This window comes from Mastigoproctus giganteus, chromosome 10, assembly GCF_048544385.1.
Source record: "Mastigoproctus giganteus isolate SK-2022 chromosome 10, ASM4854438v1, whole genome shotgun sequence".
In the NCBI taxonomy this organism is placed as follows: domain Eukaryota; kingdom Metazoa; phylum Arthropoda; class Arachnida; order Uropygi; family Thelyphonidae; genus Mastigoproctus; species Mastigoproctus giganteus.
In genome coordinates, this window is record NC_143584.1 from 132,443,195 (window position 1) to 132,469,063 (window position 25,869).

Consider the following 25,869-nt stretch of genomic DNA (forward strand, 5'->3'; position numbering starts at 1 on the left):
TGAACCACACTCTTCCAGAGGGCTCCGTCTATGAGAAAACATTCATTTTAAAAATGGCCCTTGAAAATATATTCAAAGAGAACCCTAACAGGATCTCCTCTGGATTGAGGTCTCAAATTGTGACAATATTTCAAAAAATGGAGACAATTCTCCATGGTACATACTTAGAAAGTGAGAGAATAGCTACACGGCTACAAACCTATATGGAATGTGGGGCAAACAAAATGCCACAGCGCACCCCCAGCTATGCCCAAGGGCTGAGGAATAAACCAAACGAGGCAGAGAAAACAAACAAAGTGGAAATCCAACAAAAGAAAGTATTATTGAAAACCCCAAACATCGTCATACTGAGACCCACCGGAGAAGAGAGACCCTCCAGTGAACAAATAAAGCAAAAAGTCATAAACAATCTCAAAGAGGACTTCGAAGACATTAGGATAAAGTCAATCCGGAAAACAAGAAGTCCTGGTATCGTAATTGAGACGGAAAGCAAGGAGGAAGCCAAGGGGATAATAACGAACCCCAAGCTAAATACCGTGGGACTCATGGCAGAGACCCCAAAAAAGAAAGGCCCATCAATAGTTATTTTCAATGTGGAACAAAATCTACAACCACAACAACTCACGGAAGAAATATATAGAAGAAACTTAAAAAGCCACCTACCGAATCAAGAAGGGGCTACACTGCTGACACCAAAATACAGAACCCAGTCCAAAACAAATGGAGGATGATATAACTGGACAGTTGAGCTGACTCCGCCCACCTGGTAGGTCCTAAAACACCAAAGCAGGATTTTTTCGAGTGGAGCTGTCTCCGTTTTAGAGAGCATGTGGCCATACCGATGTGCTTTAGATGTTGAAAATATGGCCACACCACTCACACCTGTGCCCAAAAAGGAACCAACCTGCGGCCACTGCTCAGAGAGGGGACATGATTTTAAGACCTGCCCCAACAAAACTAAGGAACCCATCTGCACCAATTGCAAAGGCCTCAGAATGAATCACAACCACTCCATCCGAGACTAAAACTGTCCCACTTACCTCAAGGTAAAAGGCACCTACCAACAAAGAATCGATTATGGGAATACAACATAAAAAATACAATTGTAGCGTACTAAAGATACACCAACTAAACGCCCACCGAGCTCGAGCGGTTGTTGAGCAGGTACGACTCCAAGCAGATGAGGATAATGCAGACATTATCATAGTCCTAGAACCGTATACCAATCAGAAACAAGTAAGGGGATGCCCGCTCAATTATAAAATTGTTCAAAGCAACGAAGACACCCCCCTGGGCAGCAGTATAGTAAGAAATCCAGAGATAACGGTTACAAAGATACCACAACTTTGCACGCCCAGGGCTGGCACAGGCACAGGCACAGGCTGCCTATAGGCAGCTACTACATAATAGCCCTCTACTGTAGGCCTGGAGTAGAAATCGACTTTACCACAACATATCTACAATCAGTACAGACAACCCTGCTAGGGCATCAAATCTTGATTGGAGCGGACGTTAACTGCCGATCACTTGTCTGGCACAGTGCCAAACCGGACCGAGGGGAACCTCAAACGGATGGAAACTAGAAGACTTCCTAGCAAATTCAATATTTACAGTCATAAACCAGCCTTTCTGCCTCCCAACGTATTGTAACATGCTATGGGAAGAAACGATCTACATAACTTTAACATCCAGAAATATAGATACAAATGTAACCCACTGGACTGTACAAAACGCGTGGACTACGTCTGACCACCGAACCATCACTTATAGCATACAAAGGAATCAGGCTAGAACAGTCACCACTAAATACCTGTCAAACAGATTCGCAATCGGGAAAGCAAATTGGGACGCCACTGCAATTTCTTATCCACCCAAGGGAGACAGTACATGGAGGACTTGGACAGACGGGAGACCGAAGGTGAAAGGATAGACCCCAGTCAGTTCGCACAAGATATAACCTGCATAATCATCAATGCAGCGGAAGCGTCCATGACAAGGAAAACTCCGATGACGGGAGCAATGCTGTGTGGACCTCGGAGCTGCAAAGAATGAGAAGACAAGTACAGGATAAAAGAAAGCAGTATCAAAGGGCACTAAGAACATGGCCCCAGGTGGAACTCGCGGAGCTGAGACAACAATATAGACAGATCTGAAACTTTTATACAGAAACTATTAAGAAAAACATGAAAACATCCTGGGAACGACTTGTCCAAGTAACAGGAAATATTGAACCCTGGGGAGTGGTGTATAAAATCACCACAACCAAACTCCCCAGAGGCGAAGTGATGACCGTAACAAAGACGGCACAAGGAACACTCACTGCAACATGACAGGACTCAATAAAGAACATACTCAGTAATCTAATCCAAGACCCACCAGGCATACTAACAGAGGACCAGAAAGCCATCTGCCAAGCAAACGAAGAATATGAGACCGAACAACTAGAACCCCCTGTCACAGCCAACGAACTACAAGAAGCGGTATCACAAACCAGGAACAAAAAGTGCCCTGGCCCCGATCTCATCAAGCCAGAAATGGTCAAGAAAGCTGCGGAGGTTATGCCGGACCTCCTGCTCCGACTGTACAACACCTGTATCAAAGTGGGCCAGTTTCCAACCAGCTGGAGGACGGCCAGTCTAAAACTGATCCTCAAAAATCAAAAACTCCTAGCATTGATGTACACGCAAATATACATGCACCTGTTCCTATTCTTAGCTACCCTAACACAACCCATGTGTTTACTTGTACTGCAATGACTCCCAGCAGTCTCTGAAATATCCTGCATCTTGTTTTCCAGGCTTCTGCTCATTCCAATATTTTTGTTGTTCTTTTCTTTTCTATATGAGGTTTATTAACTTTAGTAGCCATAGTGAGGGATTTTTAATTTAAAATAAATGTAAAACAATGGTATAATCGGTGATATCAGTAAAGAATTCACTTTCAAAATGGCAAGCATAAACAAATACACCTAATTCTGTTTTTACCCGATAGATACGTTCCTGAAAAATATGAGTAAAAAAAAACCATGTAAAAAAAAGACATTGTATTTATGGAATAAAAGAAGATTGGTTCCGGATCTAAAAAATCAGTAAAAATAATTAAAAAAAAACACATAAAAATATTCGTTTTAAGCTTATTATTTTATTTCAACAAAATACACATGTAATAATATGTAATGAAAATGTATTAAAGTAAATTTGTATGCATATGAAATGAAAAAAAATTCTTCATGAACAAAAAAAATCTGTTTTACACATAAGATTTTATTCATTTTCCCTTTCTGATAATAAACGGCGCATACGTTTGCGTACGACTGGAATATCACTCCTATCACTAGAAATGTTGTGGACATCATCTTCTTCCTCTATTAATGAAATTCTTTTTGCAAGTTTCTGCGGGAATACTTTAGCAGCCAATTCATCTGCAGATGCAGTTTCACCTTTAATTTTTATATTATGAAGAACATGCCTTCTAAGAAACCCTGTCATCCAACCTGTACTCGCAGAAAAAAAATACATACTTTCTGTTTAAACTGAGATGAAGTGCTTGACTCCTTTTCTTTAATCTGTCTGTAAATTCATAGTGCTGTTTGCTTGATGGCATTTCCATCTAATGGTACTCTTTTTTGTGACTGATCTTCTATCCATATTACCAGAGCCTTTTCCATTTTTCCTTGACAATATCTCTTGTATATGATGATGAATTAACACTTACTTTTGTTCCAGAACATACCGACTTACTAATTGCAGCTTCATTTTTCTTAATAGTTCTTACAGTAGCTTCATGTACACCAAAATGCTTTCCTACAGACGTAGCCCCTTGTCCAGTTGCAAGACGATCTAAAATTTGAATTTTAAGTTCCAAAGAAATCTCTTTCCTTTTCATTTTGGTAATAGGTGAATCATTCAACATTATATAAGGGCTACCGAAAAATATCTCAGTTATAATTAATAAAAAAAGATATGAAAAATTTGTAAACATCCAATTTATTGACTATCGGCAAAATTAATAAATTTATATGTGCACAAATTCCACTTTGAAATAGCGCTTACTACTAAATGTCTTCCGAAGATAAAATGCACAAATACCGTAGATGTGCACCAAATCCAATAAAAATGTTGATGATTCATAGATACCTAGACGTATACATTGGTAAACAAAAGCACGCATTTCAAAACGCACACACCAGCTGTTATCCAATCTATTGGTGCATGTAATATAGAAATGACACTAATATGCCACAAATAAAAAAAAATTTTCTTAGAATTTAGGCAAAAAAAATTCATAGAAATCGTGTTAAATCAAAATGACTCACATAAAAAGAGAATGAAATATTTATTTTGAATTCGTGTTAAATCAAATTCGTGTAAAAAAAGTTAGTGCAAAAACAGAATTAGGTGTACAGTGATCACATGACTTGCCTTTTTTTTTTTTTTTTTTCCATCACTGAGAGACATCTGTGTTGTATGTAAAAAATTGATCTCGATGTGCTGTTAGCTCGAATGTTCCATTATTTGGGGTGTGGTTATTTCAACAGTCTACTGTATTAAGAAAATTTTTTTATCTCTAAATAATATTTTTTGAATACATTGAAAATTTAATAAAATTTCATTATTACCTTATATCAGGTGATGGAGTTTTATATATAGTACTAATAGCACCAGGTGAGTCAGCAAACAAAAAGGCATTATGGATTTTTAGTCTTCCAAGATCAGCTACTAGAACATCAGATGAACAATAGCTCTGTGGTATTATGATTACAGGTGACACTGCAGATATATCAAGTGATATTCGAGAACATCTGGAAACTTCATTACTGACCTACAATTTAATATTAGCTTAAATATTTAAAAATTTAGAAAAACTTACAAAATGAAAATACAAAAAAATAATACAGTAAAGCACTTATTTTTTGTCAATTACCATTGCTTCTATCCACACAATCATTCATTAATTGCTACAAACAAGCAAAGAAGACTACCTCTAAGTCTAGCTATTAAAAACAGAAGAGGTGACACTTATCGGGTTTTTTTTTTTTTTTTTTTTTTTCATTGCAGCAAAATAAATTTTCATTTATATTCTGTACAGCCACAACAATAAAGCTTAACAATTTCACTGCTGAGTAACCATTTATTCCAGTATATACAGGGTTATCAAAAAAGGTGTCTGTGATATCATAACAAAATAACAACACAAATACTTAAATCAATCAATCGATTTATTTTTTAATATCTACAGGATTATCTCAAGTTTTGCTTCATACCTTAGTATGTTTCAATATGAGCACCGTTCAATGCTCGGCAAACATCCTAGCTGCCGTCGATCTCTGTCCACGTGCACTCAATAATTTCTGGCATAACGGCTGCTATTGCAGCTGTGATCTTCTCTCTTAAATGGTGCAGATCACAAATCTTTTCTGCATAGATGATGTTCATTAGGTAGCCCCACAAGAAAAAGTCTAATGATGTCAGGTCAGGACTTCTTGATGGCCAAGGCACAGATCCACCTCTTTCGATCCAACGATCAGCAAAGCTCTCATTTAGGGTATTATGCACATTATGGCTGAAATGAGGTGGTGCACCATCTTGCTGAAAAATCACAGAACCCCTTTCTCTCTTTCTATGTCTTCAAGTTGAGGGAAAACATAAAGCTGAAGCATATCCCAATAAATGTTGCTAGTTATATTCCTTTCAGCAAACTTAAATGGGCCTAGTAAGCGATTGTGCATAAGTCCACACAACACATTTATTTTAGGAGTATCATGTATATACTAGTAAACATCATTTGCTGTAACCCCCAAATTCTACAATTGCGATAATTAACACACTCATTTATGTGGAAGGTTGCTTCAACAATAAACAAAATGCGTTTTAAATAACTTTCATCATTATCAATCTCATTTAACATGGCACTAGCAAATTCAGTATGTCTGGGACGGTCTTCAGGTTTGATTTTGTGTTTGAGTTGAATCTTGTATGCATGCAGTCTCAGTTGTTTATGAAGCACATTCTGAATGGTGGTCTTTGGAATGCCAAGCTCCAGACTGCAACGAGCGATGGATTTCTTCGGACTACGTAAGCAAGACTGTCTCAAGCGCTCCACGTTATTTTCAGATGTTGGTGGTCAGCCTGGAGATTTCTTAATGTCTAAACTGCCAGTTTCCTTAAACTGATTAAACCAATGTATTATAGTCTAGCCTGTTGGTGCATCTTGTCTGTAAGTATGTTGATACTGACGTTGCACTGTTATGACAGATTTAAACTTATACCACAACACAAACTGCACTTTCTGTTGCATGGTCACCATCTTATTGACACTGAATGAGGTGGTGCCTGTAGGAGTCATTCTGTGCACACTTGCTGTGCATCCAAGGCCATTTTGAGGTGTCAAATAAAACTTAGTTACCACACTGTTTGCTGCTTTTTTGAAGATAGGGAGGGAAAGCTCAGACATCTTTTTCGATAGGAGAACAAGTAATAATTGGCAGTGAATATTTTTTAAGGACCAATATAGGCTCAATCTCACAATGTAAGTATGTCACTGTAAGCTCCCTCAGCAAAACAGTCACCCCTTCAATACAAGATAACTTTCAGTCACAAGCTGAATCCACATTGATAATTTTAAATTTTAATTGAGGCACATGGAGGTCCAAAATGATTCTAAATTTAGTTCAGTTTTCAATATTTCATCTTAGCAAAATATAGGAACACAATATTGACATTTTATATTTTCGAGATTGATCTTTTCCTCTGCACTGCGCACTTCTTTCCAGAACAAGAAAAACGAGACTATAAGTGAAAAGTCGTAGACTTTTTTGAGTCCTGCAAACAGATAAATTATTTGGAAATTTTTGCCGTATTCTTGATTAACATATTAAACTGCGTTTTACATATAGATTAAATAGACTTAGCAGTATACGTTATCTTATTTTTTAAATTTAGCTACTGATTTTGCAAGTTACGACTCCCTACTTGTACTGCTATTGTATCTGTGTTTTGGCGAGAATGTCGTAAGTAGTTTGAAGGTGTTAATCACTTTTTGGGCATTTTTCCTTATCTTCAGAATTTAGCTAAGGATATAACTAATTTAATGTTGAGATCGTTACAGTATAGCATAACATGAGAGCGCATATCTTGAACTTGATATAGTAAGGTATAACGTGAAACTAGATAGCAAAATAGGTATTACTGCATTGTAGTATTGTCAATTAATCAATCAAATTTATTAAGCTTATTAATTTTCATTGTTAATTACTTAAATTGTATTTAAATGGAAATTATAAGATAAAAGACTAGAGCAACAAAGCAATGAGCACAAAGCAGTGCGAGTGCTGTGTGGAGCACACAGCACTTGGGGGAAGAACCAAAGAGGGCGATTCTCCAACTCATTACGGCCTAAAAAAATGTGCAGCTTGTGAAATGTTTGCAGGTCTTTCTGGAACACGAAATGAATGGCCAAGGAGGATGTCTTTGTGTGTAGGTTCAGAGAGTCAAGAAATTAGAAGGCGCCAACTCAGCATTCTGATGGGCATTTATAAGAGTTTGAAGAGTATGGTAGAAGCACTTGAAGGATTTAAAATAGGGAGTCCCATCAAATTCTCAGGTGCCCAACTCAATGCCACAGCTCATGCTTGTGCATGTTGGGCACACCAGCAATATTCAAGGCAGAAAGCACTGGTCCCACAGGAGCTAGTTATTTTCAGTGAAATCTTCCAATAACTTGGCTATTTTGTTCAGTCCTACTCTTGCATTGAAATCTCCCATTAGAAATATCTCTTTGTTCTTAGGAATTTTTTCTATTAGATCTCTCAGATCATCCCAAAATTCATCCTTCAAGGTATCGGCGGTGTCATTAGTCGGGGCATATATTCCCAAAATACATATTTCTCTCCCGTACATTTTCAGTTCCAATGAGATCATTCTTTCATTAATAAATTGCCAGTTTTTGATGTTGTGTCTCAATTTCTTTTTCACAGCAATAGAAACTCCTGCTCTGGCTCTTTCACTCTTATCAACTCCACTCCAAAAATGGTAGTATTCTCCCATTATTTCCTCTCCACATCCCTTTTTCTTTGTCTCTGATAACACGACGATGTCTAACTTGAATTTTTGCAGTTCATCCGAAAGAAAGTTTCTTTTAGTTGAAAGGCCTTGAATATTCCAGCATCCCAAAATCATAGTCCTTTTCCGTTTGCCGAGTCGTTTCCGAAAGTGCAGTCCATTTTCACTTGTAGGTCGTTTAGCATTTGTGTATTTTTTACACTGAACGAGGAGCTAGCCCGTTGCAGCAACCCCCAACCTGGAGGGCCAGGGTATCTCTCTTAGTCTGTTGTTGTTTGTTTGTTTGGTTGGTTTTTAGGAGCATTAGCAACTAAGGTCATATTGCTCCGGGATATGCGGTGGTCATTCCTTGACCTTTCCGCATCCTCCGTATTTGGTGGTGACGGGTTCGAATCCCGGTCTAATCAAGAAGCGTGTGCTGCGCACTGCTGCTCCTTCCCACCTGGCTATGGAGGCGCCTCTTAGTCTGGCCCGTTGACCTGTCCGGCTTGGGAGGCCCTACCAGTAGCTAAGCTACCGCCGACTTAGCTCTCTGGGTCATCGGGACACGCAAGCTCCCCCACCGCGACAAGGTGGAGAATACCATCGGGGGAGTGCAGATATATCAGAGATGAAAGTAATTCTTGTACTGCTTCTATTGCAATGAGCAGCAGCCTGGAAAGAAAAGTGCTGGGGATTTCAAGGACTGCTGGGAGTCATCTTGGAACATGGAAAAAATAAATACATGAGATGTGTTTGGGTAACTAACAGTAAGAACAGGTGCACCTTTACCTACATGTACACCAATGCTAGGAGTACAGTAAATAAATCTGATGAATTTGAAGTGCTGGTCAGGACATCAAAGGCAGATATTCTTGGGATATCAGATGTGTGGTGTCGCGGATATAAGAAATGGAGAATTGGAATTTTCGGAGTACAATGTGTACAGAAAGGATAAGCAGATATTAAGGCAGGTGGGGTTATACTGTTAGTTAAGAAATGCATAAAACCTAAGGAAGTGAATCCATCTGACATGGGAGGACTGTGCAGTGTTGAATCAGTGTGGTGTGACATAAATACCTGGAAAGCAAAATTGAGAGTAGGAATGTGTTATAAGCTGATTGACTCTGATGAATGCAATTAACAACTGTAGAGAGAAATAGAGAGTGCCAGTAAATCAGATTGTCTTATAATGGGGATTTTAACTTCCCAGATATTGACTGGAAATTGTGTTTTGGTCACTCGCACATTAGCAAGACTTTTGAGGATTTACAGGATGATTGTTTTCTACAACAGCACGTTTGAGAGGCAACTACAGGGAATAATACTCTTGATCTAATTATCAGCAGCAATTATTCATGCATTATGAATCTGCAGATAAGGGAACCACTAGGTAGCAGTGATCACAGTGTACTGATGTGGGATTTACTCAAAAATATAACTACACTGGTGTGCAAAATTTAAGAACCAGTCTGGTTTTCACCCCAGTAGCTTCTCATAGAAGTGGCCTGGATATGGGAAAAGCATACTAAAGAACCTCGTGATGTACAGAAATGAAGGAAAAAACACTGACACAATAACGGAATCAAAACGGTACAGAGGGACATTCAAAAATGGCAACATAGCACTGGCTGCCATGATAAGAGTCATACACATGCATCACTGATAAAGATTGAAAAAAAGGGCAGAGGTGGTCCTCAGTAGGAGATATGGCCACCCCTAATGTCAATGCAGGCTTTGCACCGCATGTCCACACTTAAAACTATGTTGTTGATAAGTTCTTGCGGTAACATCGTCTATTCCTCTGTCAGTGCCATCTTCGGCTGGTCAACATTTTCTGGTGGGTGTGGACAAGCCGCTAGGCATTTCCCCAGAGCGTCCCATATGTGCTCAATGGGATTTAGATCAAAAGAATGGGCAGGCCAATGCATACAAACAATGTCCTCACTTTTCAAAAGCACATCAACAGCTGCAGTGTGATGGGGGTGTGGTGTAATCATCCATAAACATGAACTTGTGGCCAATGGCACCTCGGAACAGATGCACGTGGGGAAGGATTACCTCAGTGCAGCAGCGTGCTCCAGTTACAGTACCATCTTCCAGTATCTGGAGATGTGTATGTCCATCCAAGATAATGCCTCCCCAGACGAGAACACCTCGACTGCCATATCGATCGCTTTCATTGATGTTTGGGGGTGATACCGTGTGCCAACCTCTCGCCAGATTAGCTGACGTCCAGAATTGCTGCCAAGACTGAATCTACTCTCATCAGTAAAGTGTACCTTAAGTAAAGATTTTGTGGTTGTAACTTTTAGAAATAGTGTTGGTCCTTAAGTTTTGCACGGCAGTGGATTTAGATTTAAGGATGAGTTTGTCTTCTTGTCTCACAAGGCTTAAACATACACCAATGTTTTGCACACCAGTGTACCATTATTAGGGGTAAAGGGAAGGGTTTTTGCTTTCGTAAAGCTGATTATAGTGGTCTTAGACAGTTTTTAAATTCTAAACAGTGGAACCAACGGATGATGTTACCAACAGCAAATTCTAAATGAGAAACCTTCAAGGAATTAATCTTGGAAGTTACTAGATTTCTCATACCAACTAAGAAATACTGTACACTGTTTAGGCCTGAATGGATATCAGATGAACTAACGAGACTCGTGGAAGAGAAGAAAAGTGCATGGGATGCATATAAATGATCACAAGACACTGGAGACATGCTAATGCATCCACAGTCCACAAAGGGTGACATGAGTAATTACAAACCTGCTAGTTTAACTCCTCTTTCGGGGAAAATAATGGAGTCAGTGGGTAAAGTAGCACTGCAAGATCATCTAGACAACACTGCAGTTATAGTTCGAGCATGGCATGGGTCAGTTGAGGGGAAGTCTTGTTTGACCAATTTGAATGGATACTATGATATGGTCACAAAGGAACTGGAAGAAAAAATAATTTTGATATCATATACTTGGATTTCAAAAGCTTTTGGTACTGTTGCACATGGAAGACTACTGCACAAATTGGAGCACTGTGGCATTAAGGGCAAGTTACTGCTATGGATAAAGGGATGGTTGAGTGGGAGACGGCAGAGAGTGGTAATCAATGGACACTGCTCTTCGTGGACTAATGTTATTAGTGGAGTCCTTCAGGATTCAGCGTTGGGATCATTGTTATTTTGTATATTTATCAATGGTATTGATGAAGGTATATCAAGCTTCATGTCCAAGTTTGCAGATGATACGAAGTAATGACAGTAAGCTACTGCAACAGAATCTAGAAAAGCTGAGCAGACGGGCTGAGAGGTGGCAACTGAAGTTTAACATTGACAGATGCAAAGTACTGCATATGGGTAGCAGTAACCCCTAGAATAATATACCTACACTCAGGGAAGTGGAGAATGAAAAAGACCTACAGTCTGATGTGAAGTTATCTGAGAAGAGCAGACAGGATGCAAGAGTAACTCATGGGGTCTTGTCAAGGACATACAGGAATTTTGTTAGCAGGGATAAGAAGGTGATTATCCCTTGTATACGGAAATGGTCAGGTCACACTTTAAACTGCCTACAGGTATGGAGGCATAATTTTAGGAAGGATGTAGAGCTGCAGGAACAAGAACAGAGAAGGGCAACTAGATTGAAGAATGTAACAAAGGGTTGCTGTTACCAAGAAAGGCTTTATGTTCTGCAAATTTCCACATCTGGAGTTTAAGCACATACAAAGTGATGGGATTTTTCCTCTTGCTCTGATTACACACTTGGACCATAAATTCAAATTGAGGAAAGACAATTGTAGAATAGATGTATGGAAATTTGTCTTTAGCTAGCAGTTGGTTGATAGTTGGAACAAACTTCTATCTGTTGTAGCGGAGGTCAACAACTTAATTAACTTCAAGGTAGAGCTAGACAAACATTTGGAGTGAATGGGTGGGCGAAATGGAAATATTTTTTTTCTATGGCTGACGCTGTATAAGCTTGCTTTCTTGCATCATATGCCTCTATTAATCCTAATGCAAAATTGATATTGTTGATTCTGTCAATATAGTCCCCAATATCATATTTTCAGTCTTCTATCTAAATTTTTCTCTTGACTGCAACAATAAATAGAAATAAATAGACTAAGAAAACATCATTTAAATTTTATATGGCAGAAGGAAGAGAAAGAAGTTTCTGTTTAATTTGTCTGAATACCTTTCTATTCTGGGAAACCAACAGCTTCATCCACAGAACCAAATAAAAAAATAAACCATACCGCTCCCTCTCTCTCTCTCTCTCTGTCTTTCCCCTAAATATATATATAAATAAAACTCCACTTTCCGTCAATTTTTTTTAAAAGTCTTTCAAAGAATGTGACCTTGAAAGTATTGAAGAAATTATAAACATTAAACCAAACAACACATGGAAAATGACCTTGCTACTTCATTTTTTATTTTTTTTTATATTTATTTCTTGGTTAAACAGGTACAGTAAAACCTGATTAATCAGAAGTTCAAGTGGACATAATGCATATGTTTTGATTTAAATGGGTTCAGAGTATAGGTAAAAATATAAGAATACATATATATATATATACAGTATATATACACACAATCGAAGCTCTCTTTAATGAACTTCCATATAGCGAATTTTTCTATAACAAAGAACATTTCCATATAACCAACTAATTTCCAAGAGACCTGGGTATGCACCTCTGGCCTTTAAGGCAATAAAGCTGATGTTGTAGAAAATATGAATTTAGAGCTGAAATGGTTAAGAATTAAGAGCTAAAACATTCTACAATTTAGTGGTGCCCGTAAAACCTTGCAGGAGGAAACTGGCCAACCACGGAGTGGGATAGAAAAAGATGGAAGGTTTTGGGAGAGGCCTTTGCCCAGCAGTGGATCAGCAATGGCTAAAAGGAAGAAGTAAAACTGATACAACCTATACACTACTTTACCGAGAAGTTGCACTGGTCAACTGCTATCTATGTGTCCACAGCCATTCACAAAGATTAAGGCATATTCTCAACACAGACATTGGCTCCGGTTAACCTGTTTTCTACTGGTAAGCATTTAATTGGAGAATTAGGAGAGAGTGATTTAAAAAAAAAATAAAAAGATATTGCTTTAAAATTTGTTATTCCTGACAGTAATGTGTTAACAATTGTGAAAAACTATGTTTCTATTTTCTGTTTGAGGAAACGAGATCTAGTCGAAAACGTGCAAAATTATGTCTGTGTGAAGATGTAGATGAAGCAATTTTTAAGTGGATGAAGTTAATTCAAGACAAAATGAGCCGATATCACAGCAATTAATAAAAGAAAAGGCTATAGAATATGCATCTTTTCTACGGAAAAAAACATTCCAAGCCAATTCAGGTTGGCTGGACAAATTTTAAAAGCACCATGGCTTACTCGAAAAGTTATTTCTGATGAAAGTGGAGTTGCAATCGAAGATTATACTCATTGGAAAGAAACAGTTTTGAAAAAATTATTGTGGATTACAAGCCCAAAGACATATTGAATGTTAATGATACCGGTCTATTTTTTAAATGTTTGCTGAACAAGACACTGACTTTTAAAGGTGATAAAGGGTTTAGGTGAAAAAAAAATTGTAAGGAGAGAATTACAGTCTTGGTTGGTGCAAATATGGCTGGTAATGAAAAACTGAGGCTTTTGGTAATAGGTAAAAGCAGTGCTCTATTTGTGACGGTACGCAACGATATGGTATACCGGCACCTTTATTAACAATGACGAGTGACATTTAGATGCAATGCACTTTGAAATTTATAATATTCCATAAATTTTTTCACGTTTACCTACTATTCAAATAAGCTTAACATGATTTAAATAAATTTGCATTTTTTATTGTCTATTGTTAAGATATTTTCTATATAAGACTGTATAACCATTTTTATAATTCTAAATTACTCAATCGGACCTCTGTTTAATTATTTTGAATTCCCCTTGGACAAACTACAGTTTGAGGGAAGGGAAGAAAATTTTCTTCCCTCGTTTGAGGGAAGAAAATTTTCACATAGTGAACGGATTAGGAGAGAATTAACTTGGTACGGCCTGTTCGCATTTCTGGCCTTCAGGCAATTTAGGCAATTAGTGCTGCTGCGTGAATTAAGAGAGCTAAAGTGATTAGTATTGTATAACTTAGCAGTACCTGGTAAAACCTATCTGACCACCTGTCCCACATATGGAGAAGTAGCGCTGGTCAACAGTGAGCAGATCAAGAGGTATTCCCAATGGTGTCCAACCTTTTCTAGTATCGGGGCCATATTCAAAAAAATTCCAAGTTTCTTTAGTTTGTTACATTTTCGATATCTTATTGCATGTAAAAGTAAAATTGAAAATATTCAAAATTTTAATTAAGTACAATACACAATTATATTTACTGAACAAAACGTTTAATGAGAAAACTTTTTTGATAATAAAATTTAAAATGCTGTTTCAGTTCACTTTTCTCGTGGGCCGCAGGTTGCACACCTTTGTGAATCAACTAAGCGCCCCATTCGAGAATTAGAAAAGTGATTTTCTTTTACCCCATAAATAATGATCTGTTATTTTGTGGAAGTTCATTATCCACATTTTTCCAAAAATTTTCCCCGTCTCTGTTTACTCTTTACTTTACCTGAATATCCGAATGATACCGATATTTTGGATATTTTTGCAGTTTCAAATCCTTTTCATATCATTTTAATTTTCAATTTTTCCTGATAGCAAAGAATGAGTACCGGCACCTATTTTCTTTTACAAAAAAAAAAGCACTGGGTAAAAGTAAATAACCCCGATGTTTAAAAGGAGTAAAGTTGTCAGAGTTCAACTATAACTACAACTATAATCTTGGATGACAAGTGAAATTTTTGAGCAGTGGATTTTACATTTTGATAGAAAGATGACAAAAGAAAACAGAAAAATCGTGCTGATTGTCAATGACTGCCCCGCCCACCTTTACTTGGTAATTTCAAAATTTACAAGTGTGAAGTTTGTTTTCTTCCCTCCGAATACCTCGTCTAAACTGCAGCCAATGGACCGAGACATTATCGAGAATTTGAAAATGCACTACCGAAGGAGCATATTGAAAAAAAATTATACTGTGAATAGAAACCAACCAACCAACCTATAGATTCTATTATAGATTTGCAGATGTGCATATCAGGGTTGGCGAAAGCGTGGAGTAAAGATATGACGGAAACAACAACAATTAAGAATTGTTTCACAAAAAAACAGGTTTTGCTAAAACGCTAAGTATCAGCGATGAGAGGGATGAACTACTACAAGACATTGAGCAATCTTGGGAAGAGTTGATTGAGGTTTGATCAGTGGAGAAATTGTTCTTGATGAATTTTTAGGAGTTGATAATGATGTCATAGTAGCTGAATATCCGAGTGACTCCAATATTTTGGAGCATATTTAAAGAACTAGTGACAATATCAACGATAAATTGGATGAAAATGAGGGCAATATTAAACCTTCCAAACAAGAAATGTTGGCAGCATTTGTATCTTTGTGTCGAGGCCTTCAGTGGGAAGAAAATGTGACAAAAAATATATTTGAGTGTGAACACTCAAATGTGAACATTTTTATGAATGGTATATAGTGGAATCCAGTGCACAACAAAAAATAACCAAATATTTTACGACATAATTCTTAAAAGTGTATTAATACATTGTGAGCATCACATATTAGTCATTTCTTAATATGTATTGATAAATTAATTGCTTTAAAACGTTAGAAAATTGATTCATTCCCACTTATTTCTCATTTCACATCTTTTACTATATTTCTGAAATTACAGTATTTTTCTTTGGTTGAAAAGGTTATATTTCTTTATAATGAAATTTCTGTTTAACAACTTTTTTCAAGGGAACGATCGATTTCATTATATAGAGGTCTGACTGTGTATATATATAAACTGCTCAACAAAATTAACAGAATAAACCGTTTTTAATAAATATTTTATAACTGGGAGCTAAATGATTTTGTTATAACTAAGAAAAAGCAAGTGAGAAATTGCTGAAGCTAAAAGTAAACAAGGAACCAGGAGATGAAAGGATCTATCTACTTATATTAAAATATTAAAAGAAGTAGCAAACCATCTCTATGGTTTGGAGATGTGCAAATGTGTCATTCACAAAGGTAGGATCAAAGGGTGATGTTAGCAATTACAGAAAAAATAAAAATAATATATATTCCTTATCTCATTAGATATAATTGTGTGTGTGTGTGTGTGTGTGTGTGTGTGTGTGTGTGTGTGTGTGTGTGTGTGTGTGTGTGTGTGTGTGTGTGTGTGTGTGTGTGTGTGTGTGTGTGTGATCATATATGGATTTGTTGGGGGGGGAGGGGGATCTTGCCTGACCAATCTGCTTGGCTACTATGATGAAGTAACAAAGTAAATGGATACAAAGAGAACTGACCTACTTAGATTACAGCAAAGTTTTAACACTGTTCAACACAAAAGACTGCATACAAATTGGAGGTGTGTGGCATTTGGGACATATTTTAGGTGGTAGATGACTTTCATCAATCGGTGAAATACCACCACTTTGCTTATTGAAGTGGTGAAACCCATGTTTAGTCTCTAGAGCAAAGTTTCCGGCATCCCCCTCCCCCCATACTTCTCCTTCAACCCATGCACGGTACTAAGTACTATAGGTTTTGATACCTTTTGTGTTTGGGGTTTTCATAAAAAATATATATATATATATAAGACCAAGAGTTAGTTGAGTGGCAGAAGACGGTTGTTATGACTGGGCACTGCACTTCTAGTCCTAATGTTATTAGTCGAGTACACCACAATACAGTGTTGGACCCCTTATTGTTTATAATATTCATTAATGATATTTATGAGGGTATATCAAGCTTACTGTCTAAGTTTTAGGATGATCCAAAGATTGGCAGGATGCTTACTGACAGAAATCAAGGCATACTACTGTAACAAGGTCTATATATAATAGAAATATTGGCTGAAACTGAGGTTTAACATTGGTAAATGCAAGGTCCTGCATTTGGCTAGCAGTAATCCCAGAATAACATACTAATTAGGTGGTAACACACAATATGTGCTGAACGAAAGAGACCTAAGGACATGCACATTAAAATAAATTTTGTTTATACTCCGGGACGACCAAACGGTCAGAGGAATTTACAAGATACACAGAATACAAGAAACAGCACCGTATTCAGCAGTCACGGGCTTGAACCCCGGTCACTCAAGGCACGTGTACTTATGCACCCGCGCGCCTGACCACTAGGAAGTGCTAGAGTATCTTGTGGAGTTCTGTCAATGATATTTTTATTATTATTATTATTACTATCCATATAGTGCAAGGAAGCCTGAGGCTTATGCTGCACCAGTTTAAAATAAATTTCCAAAGTTACCTAGAGAGAGAGAGAAGAAGGGAATCACCAAGAAGAGAAGAATGATGATATCCAGCTCAGGACCCTGGATGTGCCAAGCCCATACTCACTAGATATGAACCCCTGGGGTTGATATATATAAATGTATATAGGAACTTTTCCAGGGGAGGTAGTTATCCTACTATATAAGGCACTGTGCAGGCTGCATCTTGCACACAGGTCTGGGTAGGCTGCATCAGGCAGAACACAGGTCTGAAAGCTTCATTTGAAGAAATTTGTGGATCTCTGAAACAGGTGCAGAAAAAAGCAACCATATTAGTTCTTACCACAAAAGAATTCAGTTCTGCAAATTACAGCACTTTGAAAGTAGGCATCTATGAGGAGACCTGATTGAACTGTTTATGGTTTTAAATTTACTGAGTAAACTTAATGATGATGACGGTATTCACACACACACACACACAAAAACTGAAAAAGGATGGTTTCAGGGATATATGTGTTCAACTTTTCTTACAGCCAGAGAGTAACTGAATGTCGGAACAAATTACCATGTGGTATTGATATATTATTAGAGGGGGATGCAGAGATGAAATTGGTGGCTCTTTTTTTTTTTTTTTTTTTTTGTTGTTGCTAATACTGTATACAGTCTTCTTCCCTTACATTATTTGCCAATACTCGACTAATAATAACGACTGGAAGTTACAAAATTTTACTATAACTGAAAGGAAAAAACTGCAGTTAAAGGTAAACAAGGCAAATTGCTACTATGGAGGTGACTCTATCGTCAGGAAGACTGGGAATATACTGTGTAAAAAGGATAGATGGAATAGGACCAGGGGCAAACGTTGATGAGGTTGTGAAGCATATATCATCTTTTAAGGGCACAAAGGGTGATATCATTGTACACGTTGGCACCAATGATATTAAGACTAGGAGATCTGCAGATTTACTTAACAAGAACAGGTCAATGTTGCGAAAAAGTCGTGAGTAACGGTTAAATTTGAAAGTGTCTGCAATTCTGCCCAGACACAATAGGAGGGAGTACATAATGAGAGCCTTGTCAATCGATTCGGCCCTGGAGGTAATCTGTAAGGCTCAAGGGGCAGAATTTTTTTCAGCGTGGTTTGTGCTTGTTAACAGGAGAGACTGCTTCTACAGGGATGGGATACACTTAAATAGAAAGCGTGCAAGAATATTTGCTTATGGTATTGAGAATGCGTTAGATGGGGTGGAAAAATCTGCTAGCTTGGGGAAATTCACAGACAAAGGTTTAAAGTAGCCGCAGGCAGAGGTGAAGGTGAAGGTGATTCTTGCACTACTTCTGTTAGAATAAGGCAGCTTGTAGCGAGGGGTGATGGGGGTTTCTGGGACTGATGGCAGTCATCGTGAAACAGGTGGGTATATGGGATGTGTTGGAGTAACTAAGAATAAGAATATGTCCATGTATACCAATGCTAGAAGTATAGTAAATAAATTTGATGAATTTGAAGTGCTGGTCAAGACATCAAACACAGATATCAGAGATGTGGTGTTACACTGATATTAGGAATACAGAATTGGAATTTGGGGAGTACAATGTGTACAGAAAGGATAGACAGGGTAGGAAGGGAGAGGTGTTATGCTTTTAATTAAGAAAAACATGAAATTAAAAGAAGTGCATCCAGTTGTTAGAGATGAACAGTGCACTGTTGAGTCAGTTGGTGTGAGATAAGGACTATGAAAGCGAAAAATAAGAGTAGGGGTGTGTTATAGGCCTAATGACTCGAATGAGTACAATGAACAATTGTACAGAGAAATAGAATGGGCTAGTAAATCAGAATGTCCTGTAATGGGGGATTTTAACTTCCTAGATATTGACTGGAACTTGAGAACTGGCCATTTGCACACTAGTAAGACTTTTGTCGATTTATTGGATGATTGTTTTCTGCAGCAGTATGTTCGAGAAGCAACCAAAGAGGGTAATATTCTTGATCTGGTTATCAGCAGTGATCATTCGTGTATTAAGAATTTGCAGATAAAGGAACCACTAGGTGGCAGTGATCACAGTATACTGATGTGGGATTTACTTAAAGATATAATTACCATCGGGATAAAGGAAAGGGTTTTTGCTTCCATAAAGGTGATTACAGTGGTGTCAGACACTTTTTAAAATCTGTACAGTGGGATCAACTGATGATGTTACCAACAGCAAATTCTAAGTGGGAAGCATTCAAGGAATTAATTGTAGAAGCTACTAATAGAATTATACCTACTAAGAAAAATTGTTCAAGGATTAGACCTAAATGGTTGTCAAATGAACTAATGAGACTCACGGCAGAGAAGAAAAATGCATGGGATGCATATAAATTATCAGGTGACATAGAAGCCTATGGCAGATATAAGCTAGTCTGTACTCAAGTCACAAAGGAGGTTAGGCAGATTGCGAGAAATCTTTGGTAAAGGATGCTAAGAAAAACAGAATGGATTTCTTATATAAACTCTAAAATTGGCCCACTTGATATCGATGGTTATCCTGCTGATGATCCTGCTCAGATAGCAAACAAACTGAATGAGTATTTTGCATCTACATTCACTCATGAGGAGTTATAAAGGATTGAAAATGCCGGAAGGTTATCAAATTGTAGCAGGGTGCTTTAATGATTTTGTAATAACTGAGAGCAAAGTGGAGAAGAAACTGTTGAAGTTCAACATAAGAAAGGCACCTATGGTAGATGAGTTCTATCCAGTTATATTAAAGGAGGCGGCAAAGGAAGTAAACAAACCCTTAGCCATAATTATGAGAGCATCCTTGATTTCAGTTGTGGTCCCCCACGGACTGGAGATGTGAAAATGTATCCCCAATTCACAAAGAGGATCGAAGGCTGACACGAGTAATTACAGACTAGTCAGTTTAACTTCGGTTCCAGGTAAAATAATGGAGTCACTGGTTTCTTTTTTTTCATCCAGTTATGTTTTTGTTCAGCCAGCCAGCATATTTTGACCTAAGAGAATATTGCAGTGATCTTAGTACTCATAGTAGAGCAGACTCTTGTACCACAAGTTGTCCTACTTGGTGATGCACTACTTTCAAACAAATGACATCAGTCTACCATTTATGGTGAGAGACCACTAAGCTTCTGAAATAGGCTGTTACAGCAGTGTCATCTTTTAGATAAATGGGAGAGTACCATTTTGGTGGTTCAAGCCTGTCACCACCAAATTGTCGATCAATTCAGCCCTGGAAAGATTGTGCAAAGCTCAAGGGGTAGAAGTTTTTTCAGCCTGGACTGTACTTGTTAACAGGAGAGATTGCTTCTTCAGGGATGGGATACACTTAAATAGAAAATAAATAGTGCAAGAATATTTGCTGATGCTACCGAGGCAGTCTTAGGTGGGTCGGAAAACTGCTAGCTTGGGGGAGACAAAGACCAATAGATTGACAGTAGCCACTGGCAGAGGTGAAAGAGATTCTTGCACTGCTTCTATTAGAATGAGCAGAAGCCTGAAAAACATGATGCATGATATTTCAGAGACTGCTGGGAGCCATTGCGGTACAAGTAAACACATGGGTTGTGTTAGGGTAGCTAAGAATAGAAACAGGTGCAGGTATACTTGCGTGTACACCAATGCTAGGAGTTTAGTGAATAAATTTGATGAATTTGAGGTATTGCTCAAAACATCAAAGGCAGATATTGTTGGAATATCAGAGACGTGGTGTCACACAGATATAAGGGATGCAGAACTGGAATTTGGGGAGTACAATGTCTACAGAAAGGATAGACAGGATAGGAAGGGGGGGGGTTATGCTATTAGTTAAGAAACACATAAAAACCAAGGAAGTGAAGCCAGTCAACATCCCTGGACAGTGCAGTGTTGAGTCAGTTTGGTGTGACGTAAGCATTGGGAGATCAAAATTGAGAGTAGGAGTGTGCTATAGGCCTAATGACTCTGATGAGTATAATAAGAAACTGTACAGAGAAATAGAGTGGGCCAGTAAATCAGAGAGTCTTATAATGGGAGATTTTAATTTCCCAGATATTGACGGGAATTTGGGGGCTGGTCACTCACACACTCGCAGGGCTTTTGTGGATTTATTGAATGATTGTTTTCTACATCAGCATGTTCGGGAGGCAACTAGAGGGAGTAATACTCTTGATTTGATTATCAGCAGTGATTCTTCATGCATTAAGAATCTGTAGATAAATGAACCACTAGGTGGCAGTGATCACAGTGTGCTGAAGTGGGATTTACTCAAAGAGGTAACTACCATTAGGGATAAAGGGAAGCGTTATTGCTTCCGTAAAGGCGACTACGATGGACTGAGACAGTATTTAAATTCTATACAGTGGGACCAACTGATGATGTTACCAACAGCAAATTCAAAATGGGAAGCATTCAAAGAATTAATCTTGGAAGCTACTAGGCTTTACATACCAACTAAGAAATATTGCTCAAGGTTTAGGCCAAAATGGATGTCAGATGAACTAATGAGGCATATGGCAGAGAAGAAAAATGCATGGGATACTTACAAATTAACACATGACACAGAAGCCTATGATAGATACAAGTTGATATGCAACCAAGTTACAAAGGAGGTTAGGCAGGCGAAGGCAGATTACGAGAAATCCTTGGCAAGGGATGCAAAGAAAAACAGCAAAGAGTTATTTACTTATGTAAACTCTAGAAGGAAGGGGATGAATCAGATTGGTCCACTTGATATCGATGGGTCAACTGTTGATAACCCTGCTCAGGTAGCTAACAAACTAAATGAATATTTTGCATCGACATTCACACATGAGGAGTTATTCAGCGAGGGGAATGCCAGAGGTGTATTCAACTCTAGCAGTAAGCTACAGAATCTTGAAATAACTGGGAGTAAAGTGGAGGAGAAACTGATGAAGATAAACACAAGAAAGGCACCCGCGGTGGATGGGATCTATCCAGTTATATTAAAGGAGGCAGCAAAGGAAGTAAGCAAACCCTTAGCCATAATTATGAGAGCTTCCTTGGACTCAGGGGAGGTACCCATAGACTGGAAATGTGCAAATGTGAAACCAATTCACAAAGGAGGATCAAAGGCTGACACAAGTAATTATAGACCCGTGAGCTTAACTTCTGTTCCAGGAAAATTAATGGAGGCACTGGTTAAAGAAGCACTGCAGGATCATTTAGACAAGACTTCAGTTATAGCTCGGACACAGCATGGTTTTGTTAAGGGGAAGTCTTGCCTGACCAATTTGATTGGATATTATGATGCAGTCACAAAAGAACTGGATGCAGGGAATAGCTTTGATATTATATACTTGGATCTTAGAAAGGCTTTTGATACTGTTGCACATGGAAGACTGCTGCACAAATTGGAGCAGTGTGACATTGGAGGCAAATTGCTGCTATGGATAAAGGGGTGGTTGAGGGGGAGAAGACAGAGTGGTAATCAATGGACACTGCTCATCGTGGACTAATGTTATTAGTGGAGTCCCTCAGGGCTCAGTGTTGGGTCCATTATTGTTTTCTGTATTTATAAATGATGTTGATGATGGTATATCAAGCTTAATGTCCAAGTTTGCAGACGATACAAAGGTTGGCAGGGTTGTCAAGGACACTACTGACACTATGCTTCTGCAACAGGATCTGGAAAGGTTGAGCAGATGGGCTGAGAGGTGGCAAATGAAGTTTAACATTGACAAATGTAAAGTACTACACATGGGAAACAGCAACCCCAGAGCAACGTATCAACTCTGTGGTACTACACTGACAGTGGTAGAGAATGAAAGGGACTTTGGGGTGGTTGTGCAGGCAGATATGAAGTTCTCTGAGCAGTGCAGACGGGCTGCAAGAGTAGCTCATGGAGTATTGTCAATGATATACAGGAATTTTTCCAGCAGGGATAAGGAGGTGATTGTTCCCTTGTATAAGGCAATGGTCAGGCCACACCTAGAGTACTGTATACAGGTCTGGAGGCCTCATTTAAAGAAGGATGTAGAGCTGCTGGAACGAGTACAGAGAAGGGCAACAAGATTAGTGAATGGAACAAAGGGGTGCTCTTACGAAGAAAGGTTTAAGTTTTGCAAATTACAGTGTCTGGAGACTAGGCACCAGCGAGGTGATCTGATAGAGGTGTATAAAGCCTTGAATGGTTTGAGCATGCTCAATGCTGATGGGATTCTTCCTCTAGCTCAGAATAATCACCTGAGAGGGCATAAATTCAAATTGAGGAAAGACAGATGTAGGATAGACGTGTGGAAATTTGCCTTTAGCCAGCGGGTGGTTGGTTGGTAGAACAGACTTCCATCCCTTGTAGTGGAGGTTGATAGCCTAAATAAGTTTAAGGCTCAGCTAGACAGGTATTTTGAACGTTGTTGTTGTTGTTGTTGTTGTTGTTGTTTTTTGGTGCAAGGGCTGCTTAGGCCATATTGCACCTATCACTGTTATAAATGGTACATATGCATGGTGGTTGTGATGGCATTACTTAAAAACGATCATATAATTCGATAATTTTTGTGAAGTGAAAGAACTCCAGTAGATTAGCGTCGTTACCTATGATATGGCAGAGTGTCAAAGGTTCTTTAAGGTTTGGTAGAAAGCTAAAAGAGACTTGGCGGGCAGTGGTGTATAAAGTACACTCAATAAGAATATGCTTTATTGTGAGTGGACAATTGCACTGTGTGCATTGTGGAGGATCATTACCTGTGAGGAGATAAAGGTGGGTAAGGTGACTATGGCCAATTCGCGCTCTAGTTAAAATTACTTCCTCCCTCCTGTTCATACGGAAACTGGAGGTCCACGATTGCGGTTCAGGTTTTATTTGGCGGAGTTTATTGTGTGTTTGGGCTTGCCATTGAATTCTCCATTGTTCTTTACACATTCTTTGAATGTTACTTTTGTAGTCAAGATATGGGACGTAATGCTGTGATAATTCTCTGTCGGATGGATGTTTAGCGGCATAGTCTGCACGTTCGTTTCCTAGTATCCCAGCATGGCCTGGGATCCAACAGAAAATGACCACTCGTTGGAGTTCTTGAAGATGCATCAGTTTGGATTTTATGAGCTTTATTAAAGGATGTGTTTTAGAAGAATTTTTCTGTAAAGCTATAATCGCACTCTGGGAGTCTGTATATATCATGCTTTTATGGATGGTCAGATGGAGGATATTTTCCACTGCAATTTTGATGGCGTATAATTCAGCTGTATAGCTGCTGCATTCATTGGGAAGTGATACAGAAAAGGTTTTATGAGGGAAAACGGCTGATGCACCCACTCCACTCTCAGATTTTGATCCGTCAGTATATATTTTTGAAAAATGCAGATAATTTTGTGTATGGGCTATATGGAGTTGTTGTATATTAACATTTGCAAGAGAGTGTTTTCCCCAGTTTAGAAAATAACTGTCACAGAGTGGCATAATACACCTCCATGGGGGATCCGTACTGCTTAAATCTTGAAGAACTTTATCGGGATCTATATTCCAGGTTTCTGATAGTGCTTGAGCTCTGAGAGCAAAAGGTTGAATTGCTCTTGGTTTATTTCTATAGAATGTTGTGAACTGTGGGTCGTTAAGTATCGGCCTAATGGGATGGGTAGGTAGACTTTGGATTTTAGTTGTATAGTTAAGAATTAACATCTTTCTTCTGAGGGTTAGAGGAAGTTCATGAGCATCAATATAAAGACTTTGGACTGGTGAAGTTCTATAAGCGCCTGTAGAAATCCTCAGGGCAGAGTGTTGAATTGGTGCAAGTCGCGCTAGCACACTTTCTCTAGCAGAATCATACACCGGGGCACCATAATCAAGGCGAGATCTGATTAGGGCTCTATACAAATGCAGTAACGTGTACCGATCTGCACCCCATGATGTAGAAGAAATGACTCTGAGTATGTTCATTTTTTTCAGGCAAGACGTCTTTAGATGTTTAACGTGCTCTATGAAGTTCAACTTACTATCAAAAGTCAGACCAAGCAGACGAATGCTGCCTCACAACTGAGATAGTTTGATTTGTTAAGTGTACTTCTGGATCTGGATGCATCTTCCTTTTGTTGCAAAAGTGAACTACTTTAGATTTTTGAACAAGAGAGTCTATACCCATTCTGTGCCATCCATAACTGAATATTATTAATTGAAATTTGGAGCTGCCGCTCATGAAAGTCATGTTTTTGAGAACTGCAAGAAAAAGTGAAAATCATCGGCATAGAGGTATGAATTCACAGTGCTGGGCATATATTTAGTCATATGGTTTATTCTTATTGCGAATAAGGTGGCACTGAGCACAGAGCCTTGTGGGACCCCTTCTTCTTGTATATATGTTTGAGAGAGAACTTGTCGGTATCGGACTTGAAAAGATCTGTGCTGAAGAAAATTCAATATGAAGTACGGTAAGTGGCCTCTCAGGTCAAGGGAATGCAGATCTCTTAGGATACCAAAACGCCATGTGGTGTCGAAGGCTTTTTCTACATCAAGGCATACCATGACGAGATGCTCATTTCGAATGAATGCATTCCTGATGTTTGTTTCCGC

General features: G+C 38.4%; 1 protein-coding gene across 6 annotated transcripts in view; it reads right to left on the minus strand.

Moving 5' to 3' along the window:
* Nucleotides 1–25,869, minus strand: part of LOC150079291 (intermembrane lipid transfer protein VPS13D-like) — a 1,618,665-nt gene that overhangs the window by 838,858 nt on the left and 753,938 nt on the right. For all 6 annotated transcript variants that reach the window (XM_090383928.1, XM_090383929.1, XM_090383926.1 and 3 more), the window contains one exon: nucleotides 4,619–4,821. In XM_090383928.1, the coding sequence (XP_090240054.1) occupies nucleotides 4,619–4,821 (203 nt within the window). The remainder of the gene's footprint in view (nucleotides 1–4,618; nucleotides 4,822–25,869) is intronic.